The sequence below is a fragment of the Tiliqua scincoides genome, chromosome 8, assembly GCF_035046505.1.
Source record: "Tiliqua scincoides isolate rTilSci1 chromosome 8, rTilSci1.hap2, whole genome shotgun sequence".
NCBI lineage: Eukaryota > Metazoa > Chordata > Lepidosauria > Squamata > Scincidae > Tiliqua > Tiliqua scincoides.
In genome coordinates this window covers 56680806-56695898 of record NC_089828.1, presented here as the reverse complement: position 1 = coordinate 56695898, position 15093 = coordinate 56680806, and the positions used below count along the sequence as shown (strand labels likewise).

Below are 15093 nucleotides of genomic sequence, written 5' to 3'. Positions count from 1 at the left end.
AGTGTCTCTTCAAACTGGGAAAGGCCATGCTGCACAGCCTGCCTCCAGGTGGGCCGCTCAGAGGCCAGGGTTTCCCACTTGTTGAGGTCCACTCCTAAGGCCTTCAGATCCCTCTTGCAGATGTCCTTGTATCGCAGCTGTGGTCTACCTGTAGGGCGCTTTCCTTGCACAAGTTCTCCATAGAGGAGATACTTTGGGATCCGGCCATCAACCATTCTCACGACATGACCGAGCCAACGCAGGCGTCTGTTTCAGCAGTGCATACATGCTAGGGATTCCAGCACGTTCCAGGACTGTGTTGTTAGGAAAAGGCCAATCCGGGAGTGACAATCCCTTCCACACTGGGAGCAAGTCCTTTTATGCCCACATGACAAGGAAAATTAAGACTGCCAGTTTTGTGAAATCCAAGTGACCTCTCATAACAGTTTATTTAAAAGTTGCTAAAATCTTCCCACAGAGAGTCAATATCATGCTCTTGCAAGTTCAATAGTGCTAGAAACTTTTGTTGTGCAAGAGTGCTGGGAAGAGACTTCTCTACCTTATTTATGTACATCTTACCAAGCTGCAGAACTACATCTTCCAAGAGACAACTCTACATCAAGGTGTGCAATGCACTTCTATCAGCAGTTTTTGGGATGTTATGCAAGGCGTCCTTATTCAGAGACTGTGCCCCTGCCATAATAATGTGGTGGAGACAACTCCCCACATTATTCTGCAATGTCCAAATTATGATGATTTGCGATCTAAATTTATTTCCCCGATTTTTGGTGCTGTAACGGGGATGCAGGTGGAGGAGCAGCTTGCTTTTCTGTTATCTGATGTAAATCCTGATATATCGCTCAGGGTGGCCCGTTTCTGCCATGCTGCACAGTTGATAAGAAAGAAAATCAAGAGGATGAACTGATGATTTTATATATGTGTAAAGGGATGTTGGTTTTAATTTTGTGTATTTTGTTGTGTTTTGTGACTAGCTGGTCAGATAAAGCATCTGATCTGATCTACATCAAGGACAATGTGTATAATGATGCTATTAAGACTTAAAGTTTTCCTTTGAAACACGATACTCCTTCTCCATTGAGAAAGATTCCACGTGCACAGGATATCCAGACTATGATGTGTGTAGGCATGACTTTTCCGGTTTCTGGCCTACAGACATTCCACTGCCCTACATAATAGCAGTACTAAGCTGCCAATAGACATTAACACAATAACCTCACACTCCCCAACCAAGGTGTTACCAGCCAACAGCCTTTCCACAAAAGTAGCTTTGGAATTTCAATTTCTCACTGCAGACATTGCACATGAGGAAATTTCACGCCAATCTACTGTGTTTGAGCAATGTTTGAGGCATAGCTACCTAAAAGACTGTGAGATCAACACCCTTTAAAACTGTTATACAAGTCCACCTCAGCTTTTGCAATATCCACCTGGTAAGGCACTCTTCCAAGTGTGAGAACACACCATGTGTCATGAACAGTTGTCTATGAAAAAAACAACATCTTGTGACACCTTAAAGGCTTATTGCGGCAGTTCATGCCATGATAAATCTGTTGGTCATTAAGGTGCCACAAGACTTTTTTGCTGCAACAGACTAACATGGCTATCCCCTCTTGTGAAGTGCACAACACCAGAGTCAAGATTGAAGCAGACAGTAATGCAACTTGCTAGCATTCTGACCATTTATAGAACAGCTGAAACTAGAACACATGTGCCAGCAAACAGGAGGGGGTTGGGAACATCAGCTGTGCAAGGGAGTTCCCTGTTATAGCAGACAACCATAGGAAACAGTTGGGAAGTCTGAATTTCCTGATCAGTTTTTTTTTTGGGGGGGGGGTAATTTTTTCAAGAGGAAGTTCTGCTTTGCCAAATCTCTGCACAGAACAGAACTCTGACTCTGATTAAACACGCAGACCCTTATTCAGACAAGGTGTAACTATTAAAATGTTACCACACCCTGTTATGATATCAGACTGACAGGGACACATGTAAAGAGCTGAGTTACTCAATTCTCAAGCAAACTCTGACCCACATACCCTCACCAATGCTAACCTTTGGACATTTCAGTATTGCTACCATTCATTTTAAGCCAGTATTAATGGCTGTTCATTTTTGAAGTTATGTATCCTGGTCTACATCCAATAAAGATGATCCATAGATGGAGGCAGAAGGCTCAGCACAGACATTCTGTAGCAGAACTGCAAGCATGAATTCAGAGTTCATTCAAATGCAAATGTCTTTTATGCACACAGCATTTCTTGCCATGAAACATGCATTTGGTCATGCCAGGTTTTGTGAAGTAAGAATAATAATTTAGCTATTATGCACATATGAAGCTGCTTTGTGCCAAGTTACTCCATTGGGCCTTCAAGTCCAGTATAGTCTCCAGTGTGGATTACAGTGTCTGGTTCTCTCCATAATTTCAGGCAGAAGAGGCCCTTCCCAGTCCTATTCCCAAGTCTTTTTAATTCGAGTTGACAGAGGCTGAATCTGCAACATTCTGGACATGAGCCATGGTCAATCCCCCCTTCAAGTTACAGCCATCCCATTTCCTCCTACGAAAGGTTTGCCCAAGATGTAAGCACTGGGAGAGAGGCACAGAGAGGTCATGAAGTGGTATACAAAGGCGTCCTGCTTTTGCAGATCTGTTTGCTTTCATACAAACTGCTCAGTTTATTCCAACTTGCTACAGAAGATAGTACAGAAAGTTTACCAAATCGCCTATCACAAACTGGACTGCTATATAATAAAGTGAACTGTCTTTTCTGCCCACCGTCCAGAATTTTAGATAAAGTCAACTAAAAACTTGATATTATGATAACAAAGTTTCTGAAATAATTCTTCATCTACTACTTTTAAGTTTCCTCCTCCCCCACCAAGATCGCTAAACTAGAGAGCTACTTCACACTGATGTTTTGTCCTTTTGGGTCTCTCTCTTTTCTCTATCTCCAACTACAGGACCCAGCACTAAAGGAAAGAAGCCCCAACTTTCACATTTCAGTACAGCATACAAAACACCCAAGAACTGCTATAGTACATTACTACTTATGTTCAAGGAAATGAAGTAGCATCGGTACTTAACCTACTGCCATAGTACCTATAATTAAGACAAGCACCAAAATCAAGCATTTAAACTTAAACGCAACTTTGGAAGACACTTCATACTGACACAGTATGAAGCTCTTTTTAGTATTTTAACCCCAAACTTTAGTTTTTCTATAGCATTAAATAGGTTTTTTATTTTGTTCTATTACAGCAATCTACTTCATAGCCCTCCTGAGCCTTCATAGCCTTCAACCAGAGCCTTGCTGCCCAGAACACGGCTATATACTCAACTCCATATGTTTCCTTTTTACAAATTTTTATGTAAGTAAAGACGAGGGCAGTTGGGTTTGACTAGCACCTGACTCAAACTGCCTGCAAATTTGTTTGGTTGAGGGGGGAACTATTTCAGCCTCTGACTTCTGCTGAAGGAATGAAGGACTGAAAGATTCAAGGTGAAGCATTCATACTAGAAGGGGGAGGGTAGAAAGGGAAGAGCAGTGACAAATACCATACTCAACATGCAGCCCGACAGCCACTTTTGGCTCATATCTCTCTCAATCTGGCAACAAGTAGTCCTACACACAGGCTGGATTTCAAGTTGAACTACTCAGGCAACCAACACACATGTCTGACACTGTTGCTTACATGGGCCAAACTCAGCCATGTGCCGTCATCCTCTTCCTGCTGGCTCCCCCCCCCATATCAGTAGCTCAAGTGTTAGCCAAGCAAGGCTAGTCAGTCTGGGGACAAAGGAAGGAGGAGGGGGAGGAGCTGTAGAAGCAAATCAGAAAAGAGAAGGAAGCTGCCTTTCACCAGGATTTCCGAAAATATCCATTCCCTTCTCCAAAGGTACCTAGGTCAGGTTACCAGGATGCTCTACTGGCTCCATTTACCATCTCCAGATCTGGAGATAACTCTTCCCAAAAAAGAGCCCCCCCCCCACCCCAAACTTTGAAAAACAAAGACACAGTTTAAGAAAGACACAGCTGCTCTAAGAAATTATCATGTACCATAAAAATAAGGGGGGGGGTTAGTAAGAAACAGTCCTGACAGAGGTCCCAGCAGGAGGAAAAAAAGTGAGGGGGAGAAGACTTTGATAGCTCCCTATTATGGATTTGAAACAATACTAATTAATCCCCCTACACCCCCACCCCAATATACTAATCCACAGATGTCAACTCTACTCTTCTTTGTTCAAGGTGGACAATGTACAATCTTATTCTATAGATTAAGCAAAGGGGGGAGGGAGAAAAATTGAGTTATTCAAAGCCAGCCCCAAACACAGATGGTTAAATGCAGGACCAAACCCCTTCTTCCACACAAGATGTCTGCTAACTTAGAGGATCTTAGCTTTGTGCCACCAAAAATCCCCACTGAACGGGTAAAACCCACCAGCTATTAGCCCCTCTTGGTTCCTCAGGGATGGCCCTGGTTGAACTCTTTACTGTTTCAACCCTGTTTAGTGACCGCTACCTCAAATCATGACACTCATCCCTTTCCCTATTCATCCAGTATGGGACTAACCAGGGGCCTTCTCAAGCTATTACTATCAACACAGGATGTCTTGTTGCACCTTAAAGATGAACACATTGCTAGAAGATCTACAACTTATCACTTCCACAAGTACCTTCTCCATCTTCAAAGTGCCTCTTCCCCACCACTTAAGCTCACTCAGACCTGCTCCACTCCTAAAATCAAATCTCACTCAAAACCACCAGATGATTCTCCCCCCTCCCCAACACCACAGCTACAGCACCCAAAACTGGCCTTGCTGATCTCTTCTTAGGTGTCCTTCTGCAAATGCCCTTCTCCAACTTACTCTTTCCTCCACACTGAACCCTTAACACACTGGTTCACAAACTGTGAGGCGTAGTTTCCTGGACAGCTGTGGAATCCTTGCCAAAGAACTACCAGTCTGCAATGTATAGGATTGTAGCCCTAATGCTGAGCTGTGGCCAATGGCCCAGTTGGTTAAGGGAACTGCCAGTCGAAAAAGTTTGAGAACCACCACCTTAATGCTTTTCACCTCTCCACCAAAGCCCCAACAACCACCACAGGTACTGAACCCCTTCAGAATCTCCAGACGGATCCCAACACTACACCCCACCTTGAAACCCACACCATAAAAAAAAAATCAATCTATTCCCTTATATACCCTTTCCCTTCTGCTCATCTCACTCCTTACCTCTGTCTTGCCGCACTTTCAACACCACAGTCCCAGGTGTACACATACACACCCCTCTCTTAAGAACATGAGCCCTCTTCACTTAACATGAACATGTTCACTTAAGAACATGAGCCCTCAGTCCAGCTTTCTGTATCTCAAATTGGCCCACCAAATGCCTCAAGGAGCACACAAGAGACCTGAAAACTGTTGCCCCCCCCTTTACATCTGGCCTTCTGAGGTAGCCTACTGCTAGAACAGCGATTGCCAACCCTTTAGATCTCAGGGCACACTGGCAAGGCACGAAAATGCTCAAGGCACACTACCAATTTTTGGCAACTGACAAAGCACACTGGGCTTCTAATGTGCGGCTCACAGCCGCAATGGTCTTACTAATAAAGGACCCTCTCCCAAATTCCCTGGGGTTCATCTGCAGCATACCAATGTGCTCTGGCACAGTGGTTGAAATTGGCTGTTCTGGAATTTCTTGCAGTCCAACTTTTACTTCCACTCCTGGAAAAGCCCACTTCTAAGGCAGCTTTTCCCCCCCCCACACACACACCTGTTTCCCTTCCAACTTACCTGTGCTTACTCCATTTTGGATCCCACCAAGTTCACACTTCCCCCTGCTCCCCACCACATGCATCCCCTCCTCCTCAGCACCCACACTCCTTCCCCCTCAGACCCACACCACACACACTCCTCCTCCCCGGCACCCACACACCCCTCCCACTCAGCACCCACACCCCACACACTCCTCCTCCTAGCTGGCACCCACACACCCCTGACACCAACACACCTCTCCCCAGCACCAACATCGCACACACCCCTCCCCCCTCAGACCCACACCACACAAACCCCTACTCCTAGCTGGCACCCGCACACCCCTCCCCCCTCAGACCCACACCACACACCCCCTCTTCCTCGGCACCCGCACCACGCATACCCCTCCCCCTCACACACTCCTGGCACCCACCGCGTCGCGCCCCCTCCCCCGCTGCCAGCCCCAAGGCAGCCGCTTCCTCCCGGCCGCCGCTCCCTCGCCCCGGCCCAGCCCCCGGAGAACCCCCTTGGGACCCCAGCCGACCCCCGCCCGCCCTCACCTGCCAGCTGTCTCCGCAGTAGCAGCGCGGACTGGAGCTCCGTCATCCTCCCCGCCGGCGCCCGGGGAGGCGCTGAGGCGACGGCCGAGCCCCCCTGAGAACCCTCGTCGCCGCGTCCGCCCGCGGGCCTCCCCGCCCGCCCCGCGCCCGGCCCTCGTCGTGGCCCTCGCGGCCTCCGCAGTCCCTGGCCGGGGCAGGGAAGGGAAGGCGCCGCTCCGCCCGTCTGAGGGGAGCGGGAGCAGCGCGCCTGAGGAGACCGCGCTGAGCCCTCCGGGCTTCCGTAGGCGCCGCTCCTGCTCGGCGCTTTTGCCCCCACCTTCCCCGCTCACGGAATTTCACTGCACTCGGGCGCCCTGGCGCGCACGCGCACTCCCCCCACCCGCACAGGCGCAGAGCGCTTCCGCGAAGAGCGGCAGGAGGAGGGAATGCCTAGAGTCAGCGCCGTCAACCCTCAGGGGGCACTTCCGGGGTGTCTGGAGGCGGGGGAGCGCACCTTGGCGGATGTGTGTATACGCTAGTTATGTATAAATACACATACACACACACACACACACACGTGTGTGTGTGTGCGCACATGTATGTATGTATGTATGCATATATATCCATATATATAATATATTTATGTATATATATGCATACATACATATATGTACTGAGCGGCCCGCTTGGAGGCAGGCTGTGCAGCATGGCCTTTCCCAGTTTGAAGAGACACTTGGCCAACAGTCTGAGGTTAAGAAGCAAAGAAGGAAGGCCCATAGCCAGGGAGACAGACCAGGGACAGACTGCACTTGCTCCCGGTGTGGAAGGGATCGTCACTCCTGGATTGGCCTTTTCAGCCACACTAGACGCTGTGCAAGAACCACCTTTCAGAGCGCGATACCATAGTCTTTCGAGACTGAAGGTTGCCAATACATATGTACACACACATATGGATGTAAGAACATAAGAACAGCCCCACTGGATCAGGCCATAGGCCCATCTAGTCCAGCTTCCTGTATCTCACAGCGGCCCACCAAATGCCCCAGGGAGCACACCAGATAACAAGAGACCTGCATCCTGGTGCCCTCCCTTGCATCTGGCATTCTGACATAGCCCATTTCTAAAATCAGGAGGTTGCACATACACATCATGGCTTGTAATCCGTAATGGATTTTTCCTCCAGAAACTTATCCAATCCCCTTTCAAAGGCGTCCAGGCCAGACGCCATCACCACATCCTGTGGCAAGGAGTTCCACAGAGCAACCACACACTGAGTAAAGAAATATTTTCTTTTCTCTGTTCTAACTCTCCCAACACTCAATTTTAGTGGATGTCCCCTGGTTCTGGTGTTATGTGAGCGTGTAAAGAGCATCTCTCTATCCACTCTGTCCATCACCTGCATAATTTTGTATGTCTCAGTCATGTCCCCCTTCAGATGCCTCTTTTCTAGGCTGAAGAGGCCCAAATGTTGTAGCCTTTCCTCATAAGGAAGGTGCCCCAGCCCCATAAACATCTTAGTCGCTCTCTTTTGCACCTTTTCCATTTCCACTATGTCTTTTTTGAGATGCAGCGACCAGAACTGGACACAATACTCCAGGTGTGGCCTTACCATCGATTTGTACAATGGCATTATAATGTAAGTATGTTAATGTGTGTATGTGTATATATGCATACATACATATGATATATGTACACACACATATGGATGTGTGTGTGTATACACACGCACATATATATGACCTGAGTATTTTTATACATATAGCATATGGGATAGTATTTATATATAGTATAGAACCACCTTTCAGAGCGCGATACCATAGTCTTTCGAGACTGAAGGTTGCCAACAAGAGAAGTGTTTAGTATTCAGTATATAGTATAATCTATAGTATTTATATGTAGTATAGTTTCTACTATCCTAATGTATACTTTATACAGAATCATGATCTGAGACAACTTTCAATTTTAACCGGACTTTGTCAGTCTATACCTTTTCTATTCCTATCTCTATGATGTACTCACTCTCATTTCTTTCTCGAGTGCAGCAGACAAGGAGGAAGACGCCATCTTGGGGAGGTCGAAAAGGAGGGTGGGAGACGGAGAAGCTTGCGCAAGTGCAATAGTGCTGCATGGCTAAAGAAGTCGCCATCTTGGGAAGGGCTCAGCTCTGTGGACTTTCTCTAACATAAAAGTTCACCAAAGTTAAAGGGAGACACACAATTCTCCCCTCAATCATGCAGAAATGATACAAACATTGTGAACTTTGACTTTTAATCATCACATTGTTTTTTTATTTTAAAATTTAAAATATTTTAATTTTAAAATATTTTAAAATTTTAAAATTTATTTATTTATTTTAAAATGTTATTTTAAAAAGAAGGGATGTATGGGTGGAAACCTGGGATATAATTTTTTCCCAGCAATATATTCAATGAGGAGTTTGATTTATTGATCTGTCTAATTTCTGGGCTGCTTTTGAATTGCAAAGTTTGTCCAGACTGCTGACATGCAATAAAGTGATTCGAGAAATTGTCTGTCTCAGCCATTTCAGAAACGTAAAACATTCTCCAGCTCAACCAGGAAACATATGTTGTGGTTTTAGATACTATTATCCCAAGATGGTTTGCAAGCAATAAAACCATTTAAAACATGTTAAAGTTATAGAATGATGTAATAAATAAATAAATTCAAATGCAACACACAAACAAATACCGAAAGCACGCTATTCGGTAAACGCTATTTATGTTTCTAAATAGCGTTCACAGCCCAGGGCTTGATTTTGTTTGTTTGTTTGTTTGTTTAAGTTGATGTATCCCTGAGCTCCCAACAGAGCTGTTACCTTTCCACACATACATATAACCTCTGCTCAAAAAGGGCTCTGGCAACTTTACCAGAAATCCCACAGGTGAACACTGCACCTGTGACATTTCAGCCTGTTGCACCTCTGGTTAAGGCAGGGGAGCCCTGGAGGGGGGAAAAAAGGGTGGCTGTCCCTCAGGTGAACTCAGATCCATGAGCCTGGGGTTGCAGTTTCTCAATGGTGAGGAAATGGCCCTCCAGTTCCACATTCCAAAATGTTTCCTGTGCATTTAAAAAGAAACTTTGCGAGTGAATCCCCTGGCCAGTGCTTAGAGATGCTGAAGCTCAAGTCTGGCTGGAAACAGATGCCCCAGCGGTTGAAAGGGATGAAAAACAGGTGGTTGCAGGGGCATGAGAACTTTCAGTTTGAGCAGTGATCCTAGAAGAGTTGGGGTGGTAGAACATGTCTCAGTTGTCGCGTGTGACATGCTGGAAGAGTATGTTGCTTTACTGATGTGCTGTATAGGATCCACGGGGAGAGGGAGGGAGAGAAAGAGAGCCTGCACGCATGTCCGTGTGTGATGTACTTCTGTCTCTGGGACACAAAACTGTTCCCTGAGTTCACAACACAATATTTTTATGACTGGGAAACGAAATATCCCCCCACCAGCGATTGCACAGGCTGGATGGAATGTTGCTATACAAGCATCAGCAAGCAAGGACTGGATGTTACCAGCAATGCAAACAGTGATGAACGGCACAGCTTCCCACCTCAAATGCCTCTGCCATTTGATAGTTTTTGAAAGTTTTCTTTAATCATTCTGGAGACTTTTGGAGGCTGAATGTGCTCCCAAGATGTGCTATTTCCAGAATGTGAACATTTTCCTAGCCTTTAAAAAAAGGTATATTTAGTGCATTTTTATTTTATCCCTTCTGCCAGGTGCCCCAGCTGGCACCCATGTTTTCCTTCTCCTCCACTCTATCTGCAGATTGTGACTGGCACCAGATCACCCTGTGAGCTTAATGACTGACCAGGAAATTGAACCCATTCTCCCTGTCCTAGCCTGATGCCAACCGCTGCCCTACATCATACACTGGCTCTCTGGGCTACTGGCAGTGTTGAAAGGTGCCAGCTCCCAGACCAATGAGTTGTGACCGGGGCAACTTGTCCTTTCCTTCTCTGACAGCCAAGCTGTTGAAAAGAGCAACAAAAAATGACCAGGAAGCTGGAACACCTTCGCCACAAGGGGATGAGAATGAAGGTGACTAAGAAGAGATGTCACCAAGGTTCATACAATTTGGCATGCTGTGGAGAAAAGCCTCTGCTTACTTTCCACATTAATGTACTATCCTTTCTCCAAGGAGCTCAGGGCACTGTACGCGGCTCCTACCACTCCATTTATTAATCCCCACAACAATCTTGTGGTTTAGGCTGAGAGACAGCAGCTGGTCTAAAGTCATGGCTGAGCAAGAGTTTGAGCCCAAGCCTAACTGCTACACCACACTGGATAGAGGGACAATACGTTGCCAACTGACCAGTAGAAAACCAATCTACACTGCTCTTGGGCCCTCAGCTGAAGCAGGGCCACTTTTGGGTGGAGGTGGGTCTTCATTTTGGTGCACTCTGCTGGCTTACCCCTTCCCAGACGCCCCTGCCTACAGGAAGTTGATAGGCGCTGCATGAACCTATGCTAATCCTCTGGCTAAACCCTAAGAGGGGCTTTCTTGAGCCACCACGATTCTCAACTAATTTAAACCTGTGTTGGGTCACACTACACATGACATTAAACGCATTGTTGTATTTTATTATTTTTCTTTGTGCTTAAAAATTAAAAAGCAGTCATGGGCGTGGGGTGATTGGGAGCGCAGGCAAGGGTTTACCACTCCTCCTGCACCATTTTCCCAAATAAGATTGCTACTCTTTGAAGCTATTTGTCCCAGGAAGAGTAGCATAGACAAACAAATAGCAACTGGGGAGGGGGTTTGATTTTTGTCCATAAAATAGCTTAGAGGGGAAAGCTTAAACCCCCTTTCTTCTGTACTGCAGTTCCAATTCAGACAGAGAGGAACTATCACAATTCTTTTAAAAATTTATATTTAATACCCATAAAAATAAGTAAAAGCAAATTGTGTGTTTTAAAAATGCATTTCACATCATTATGTTCATGTTGACCCAAAGTTACAAAGCAAGCTTATGCATTTCTACCCAGAAGTAAGCACAATTGAGTTCAATTTGAGTTCAATGGTATTTACTCCCAGGTAAGTGTGTATAGAATTGCAGCCTTAAGTCCAGCAAAGTCCAGGAAGGCTCCATGAAGATCTATTATTTGTGTCAATGTGGGGATGAGAAGGTTTTAAATGTGTGTTTGTGTGTGTTCTTTCTCCCACCACCCCCACCCCCCCACAAAATATGGACAGATAGCAGATGAAGTGGGGGCAGAGGAGGGAAAGCAAGCCTGTGCATACTTGAAAAGAGGGGTGAGTAGGGCAGATGAGTAATGCAATATGAAAGGAGCATCCCTCCATCAAGGGCTTTGGATGAAAGCCAAGTTTGAAAAACTATGCTAGAACTTGAAAATGACATAGGCTAGACCATGCTGAAGCCCCTGGCAGCCCAACAGTGCCAGCACCTTAAGGATCCTGGGACCAAATCAAGCCCTGCCCCCCCCCGTGATATCTTCTGAGCCCCCAATGGCACATTGGCTACTACAAACTGGCATCTGTGCAGGGGTTCTAGAGGTCTCCCCAGACAGATGGGTGTGGGTGCTCAGCCAATACTCTTCTTGGTCAACCGCTGATGCCAATGCTGCAGCCCAGTCCTAGCTGTGCTTACTTCAGAGTTAAACCAGATGTGAAGAGTCAAATCAGGAGGGATCAATCACATGGGAACTAGGATACTTGCATCCTGGACGATTGTGTCCCAGTCGAATACATCCCAGTCATTGGTGTCCCTGAACATTCAGGTCCTTATGTGTGTGTATCCTGTTATTTGCATCCCACTATAACTGGACAACATTGTATTGGCAACCTTCAGTCTCGAAAGACTATGGTATCGCGCTCTGAAAGGTGGTTCTGGCACAGCATCTAGTGTGGCTGAAAAGGCCGTTTCGGGAGTGACAATCCCTTCCACACTGGGAGCAAGTGCAGTCTGTCCCTGGTCTGTCTCCCTGGCTATGGGCCTTCCTTCTTTGCCTCTTTGCCTCAGACTGTTGGCTAAGTGTCTCTTCAAACTGGGAAAGGCCATGCTGCACAGCCTGCCTCCAAGCGGGCCGCTCAGAGGCCAGGGTTTCCCACTTGTTGAGGTCCATCCCTAAGGCCTTCAGATCCCTCTTGCAGATGTCCTTGTATCGCAGCTGTCAACAGCCACAACTGGACAACAAACTCCACATTATACACTGGATCCTCATTATCAGCAGATTCAGTATCCACAGATTTGACCCACTACATGTTCTGAACCCTTGGCGAGAGGACCCACAGAGGACCTCCCAGACGCAACCTCCAGTTGTGTCCGGAAGGTCCTCTGAAGGTTGGACCATGGATTTGATTATCCATGATTTTCTGCATCCACTGGGGGAATCCAGGAACAGAACCCCCGCGGATGCTGAGGACTGACCTGTATATCCTTAGCCTCTTATTCTAACCCTACCTCTGCATTTTAAAAATTAAAAAGTACTTCTAATATAAATATACATATATTGGAACACAAATGTCCACAACACACAAAAAAAGACTCAACTATTCAGGGACGCCAATGAATGGAATACCAATGGTTGGGACACAGTCGTCCACAATGCCATCGTCCTGTCGCTATTCCGGTGTATTACAGACGCCTCTCATCCACTCAAGGATTTACCTCGGCGAGGGGGCTAACACCTTGAGGAGTGTAAACATGAAACCACTCACATCAACAGAATGCTAACAGAGAACTTCTCAGAGACCAGACCAAAATAGGGAGAGTTATTCACTCTGGACAGAGACCATTTAACAGTGGCATGTCTAGGTGCATTCCCCATGTCCTCCAATCAGGTGAAAGTGGATACCTGCCAGCCATCCTACAAGATTTTGATGGCTTCCTGCATCAGGATACTTCACAGCTATATACTGTTTTAATGCCAATAAAGGTTCCTGAAATCTGAAATCTCATCTACTTCACAGTCATTAACACCCATTCAGGAGAAGTCACTGGCCTCCTGGTCCATCAACTGCTTGAGGACAGATTTGGGCAGCTATAACTAGAAACTCAAATTCATTATAGCAAGGGGGTAGCTCTCCAATGAGCAGATGTGTACCCCCTCCAATGTTGTGATCCCAGTTTTATGGAGAGGGAGCTGTGGAAAAGAGGGAGAGAGTGCATGTGGACTGATGACCGACCTCAGATTTGAGCCTACTTTTCACTGAGGGCTCAGTTTCTTAGATTTCATGGTTACATCGTTTGGGGCAACAGAAAGAAGAGGAAGAAAAGAAAGCAATGAGCATTTGCAATATGGCAGCCTGCGCAGAGAGGATTCTCCAGACTCCCCGGGGATTCAGCACTTAATTCAGGTTTAAGAAACTGTTTTGCCAGCCATCAGTCCAACAGTGCAGAAACGCTTCTGACAACTCTATAAATAGAAAGCCTGATCACAGTTCTGGGTACTGAAGGTTACATGCATTACTCCAGTATCCCCAGTCATACGGTGCCGTATCATAAGGTCATCTGTTGGCAACACAGCCTGAGCTGACCTGGAGACCAGCCCGAGGACGGTATCAGGTGTTGGCTGCTCAGGGGACCCAACCCTGGCTCCTCTGGGGTGACTGTCAGACCACTCTGTCATTCAGCCACTGTTGGAAGACCTGGGGAAAGTTTGATCTGTCCTGTCTTTCTCCATTGTTGCAAGACCTCGTAGGCTTCTAGCCCAGTCTCTAGATATGTAAACTTGGAAGCTACATCAGTTCTAGACTCTCTGTTCATCAGGAAGTCATACCTTCTCCATCCCTAGGCCAGCATGAAAGGATCCCCTAGCCTTCCATTTCCATCTTGTCCAAGAGTGACATCTCTACGTACTGATTTCTCTTTTACCCTGTGCAAACTCACTTACTTTCCACCCCTATTTATATCCCACCTTCCCTGCATGCTGGAGCTCCAGGTGGGTTCCCAGGTCATCTTTCAGTAGTCACTGGCCAGGCTCAGAATTGCCTAGCTCCAGTGATGTCTTTGGGACCAGAGCTTGCGACTGATGTGAGCCATCCATATGATCCTACATGATAATCACTTAGCTCTTTAATGGAGGCCCTGCATTCAACTACTCTGGGATTTAACTTTGAGAGGGTCCAGGGAGGGAGCTGACCCCTGAAGAATGACAGGTCCAGTGATAATACACTAAAAACACTAACAAAGCGAACAGAAAGTCAAATGTGGAACAGCGATTTAGGAAACAGAAAGTAGTGACAGTGAGTGCAATCCTAAGTATATCTACTCAGATGTAAGCCCTGTTGACATTTTTGGAACTCTCAGGTAAGTGTGTATAGGATTGCAGCCTGTGTCCGGAACTGATGTGAAAATGCACTCTACACATGCACAGATGTCCTCCTGGGTCTCAGTCCCAGCATTCATAACTGGTTTTCTGACTTGGTTCAAATTCAGCCCGGCTACTCTGTGCAAAGGACATTCTGAAAGGTCTTGGAAGCTGGAGCCATAAGAACAGCCCTGATGGATCAGGCCATAGGCCCATCTAGTCCAGCTTCCTGCATCTCACAATGGCCCACCAAATGCCCCAGGGAGCACACCAGATAACAAAAGACCTGCATCGGGGGCGCCCTCCCTTGCATATGGCAATCTGAGCCAGTATAGAGCAGGTGATTCTACTTGCTCCCTCAGTTTCCACAGCCTATATGACTTCTGCCTGGGTCACAGGGGACAGGTTGCTGTGACAGGTTCAATGAGAAAAGCCAGAAGGTCTGAAAAGAGCGTCTTTGCTATCAAGGAACTCAATGCACATTCATTCATTCAGTGGGGGGAAAAAAGTCACA

At 46.5% G+C, this 15093-nt stretch overlaps 1 protein-coding gene across 1 annotated transcript in view; it reads right to left on the bottom strand.

The window, feature by feature from the left end:
* Positions 1-6664, bottom strand: part of UBE2G1 (ubiquitin conjugating enzyme E2 G1) — a 32011-nt gene extending 25347 nt beyond the window's left edge. Inside the window, exon 1 of the mRNA XM_066635494.1 lies at positions 6310-6664. Within this exon, the coding sequence (XP_066491591.1) occupies positions 6310-6355 (46 nt within the window). The 5' untranslated portion in view covers positions 6356-6664. The remainder of the gene's footprint in view (positions 1-6309) is intronic.
* Between the last annotated feature and the right edge of the window lie 8429 nt (positions 6665-15093).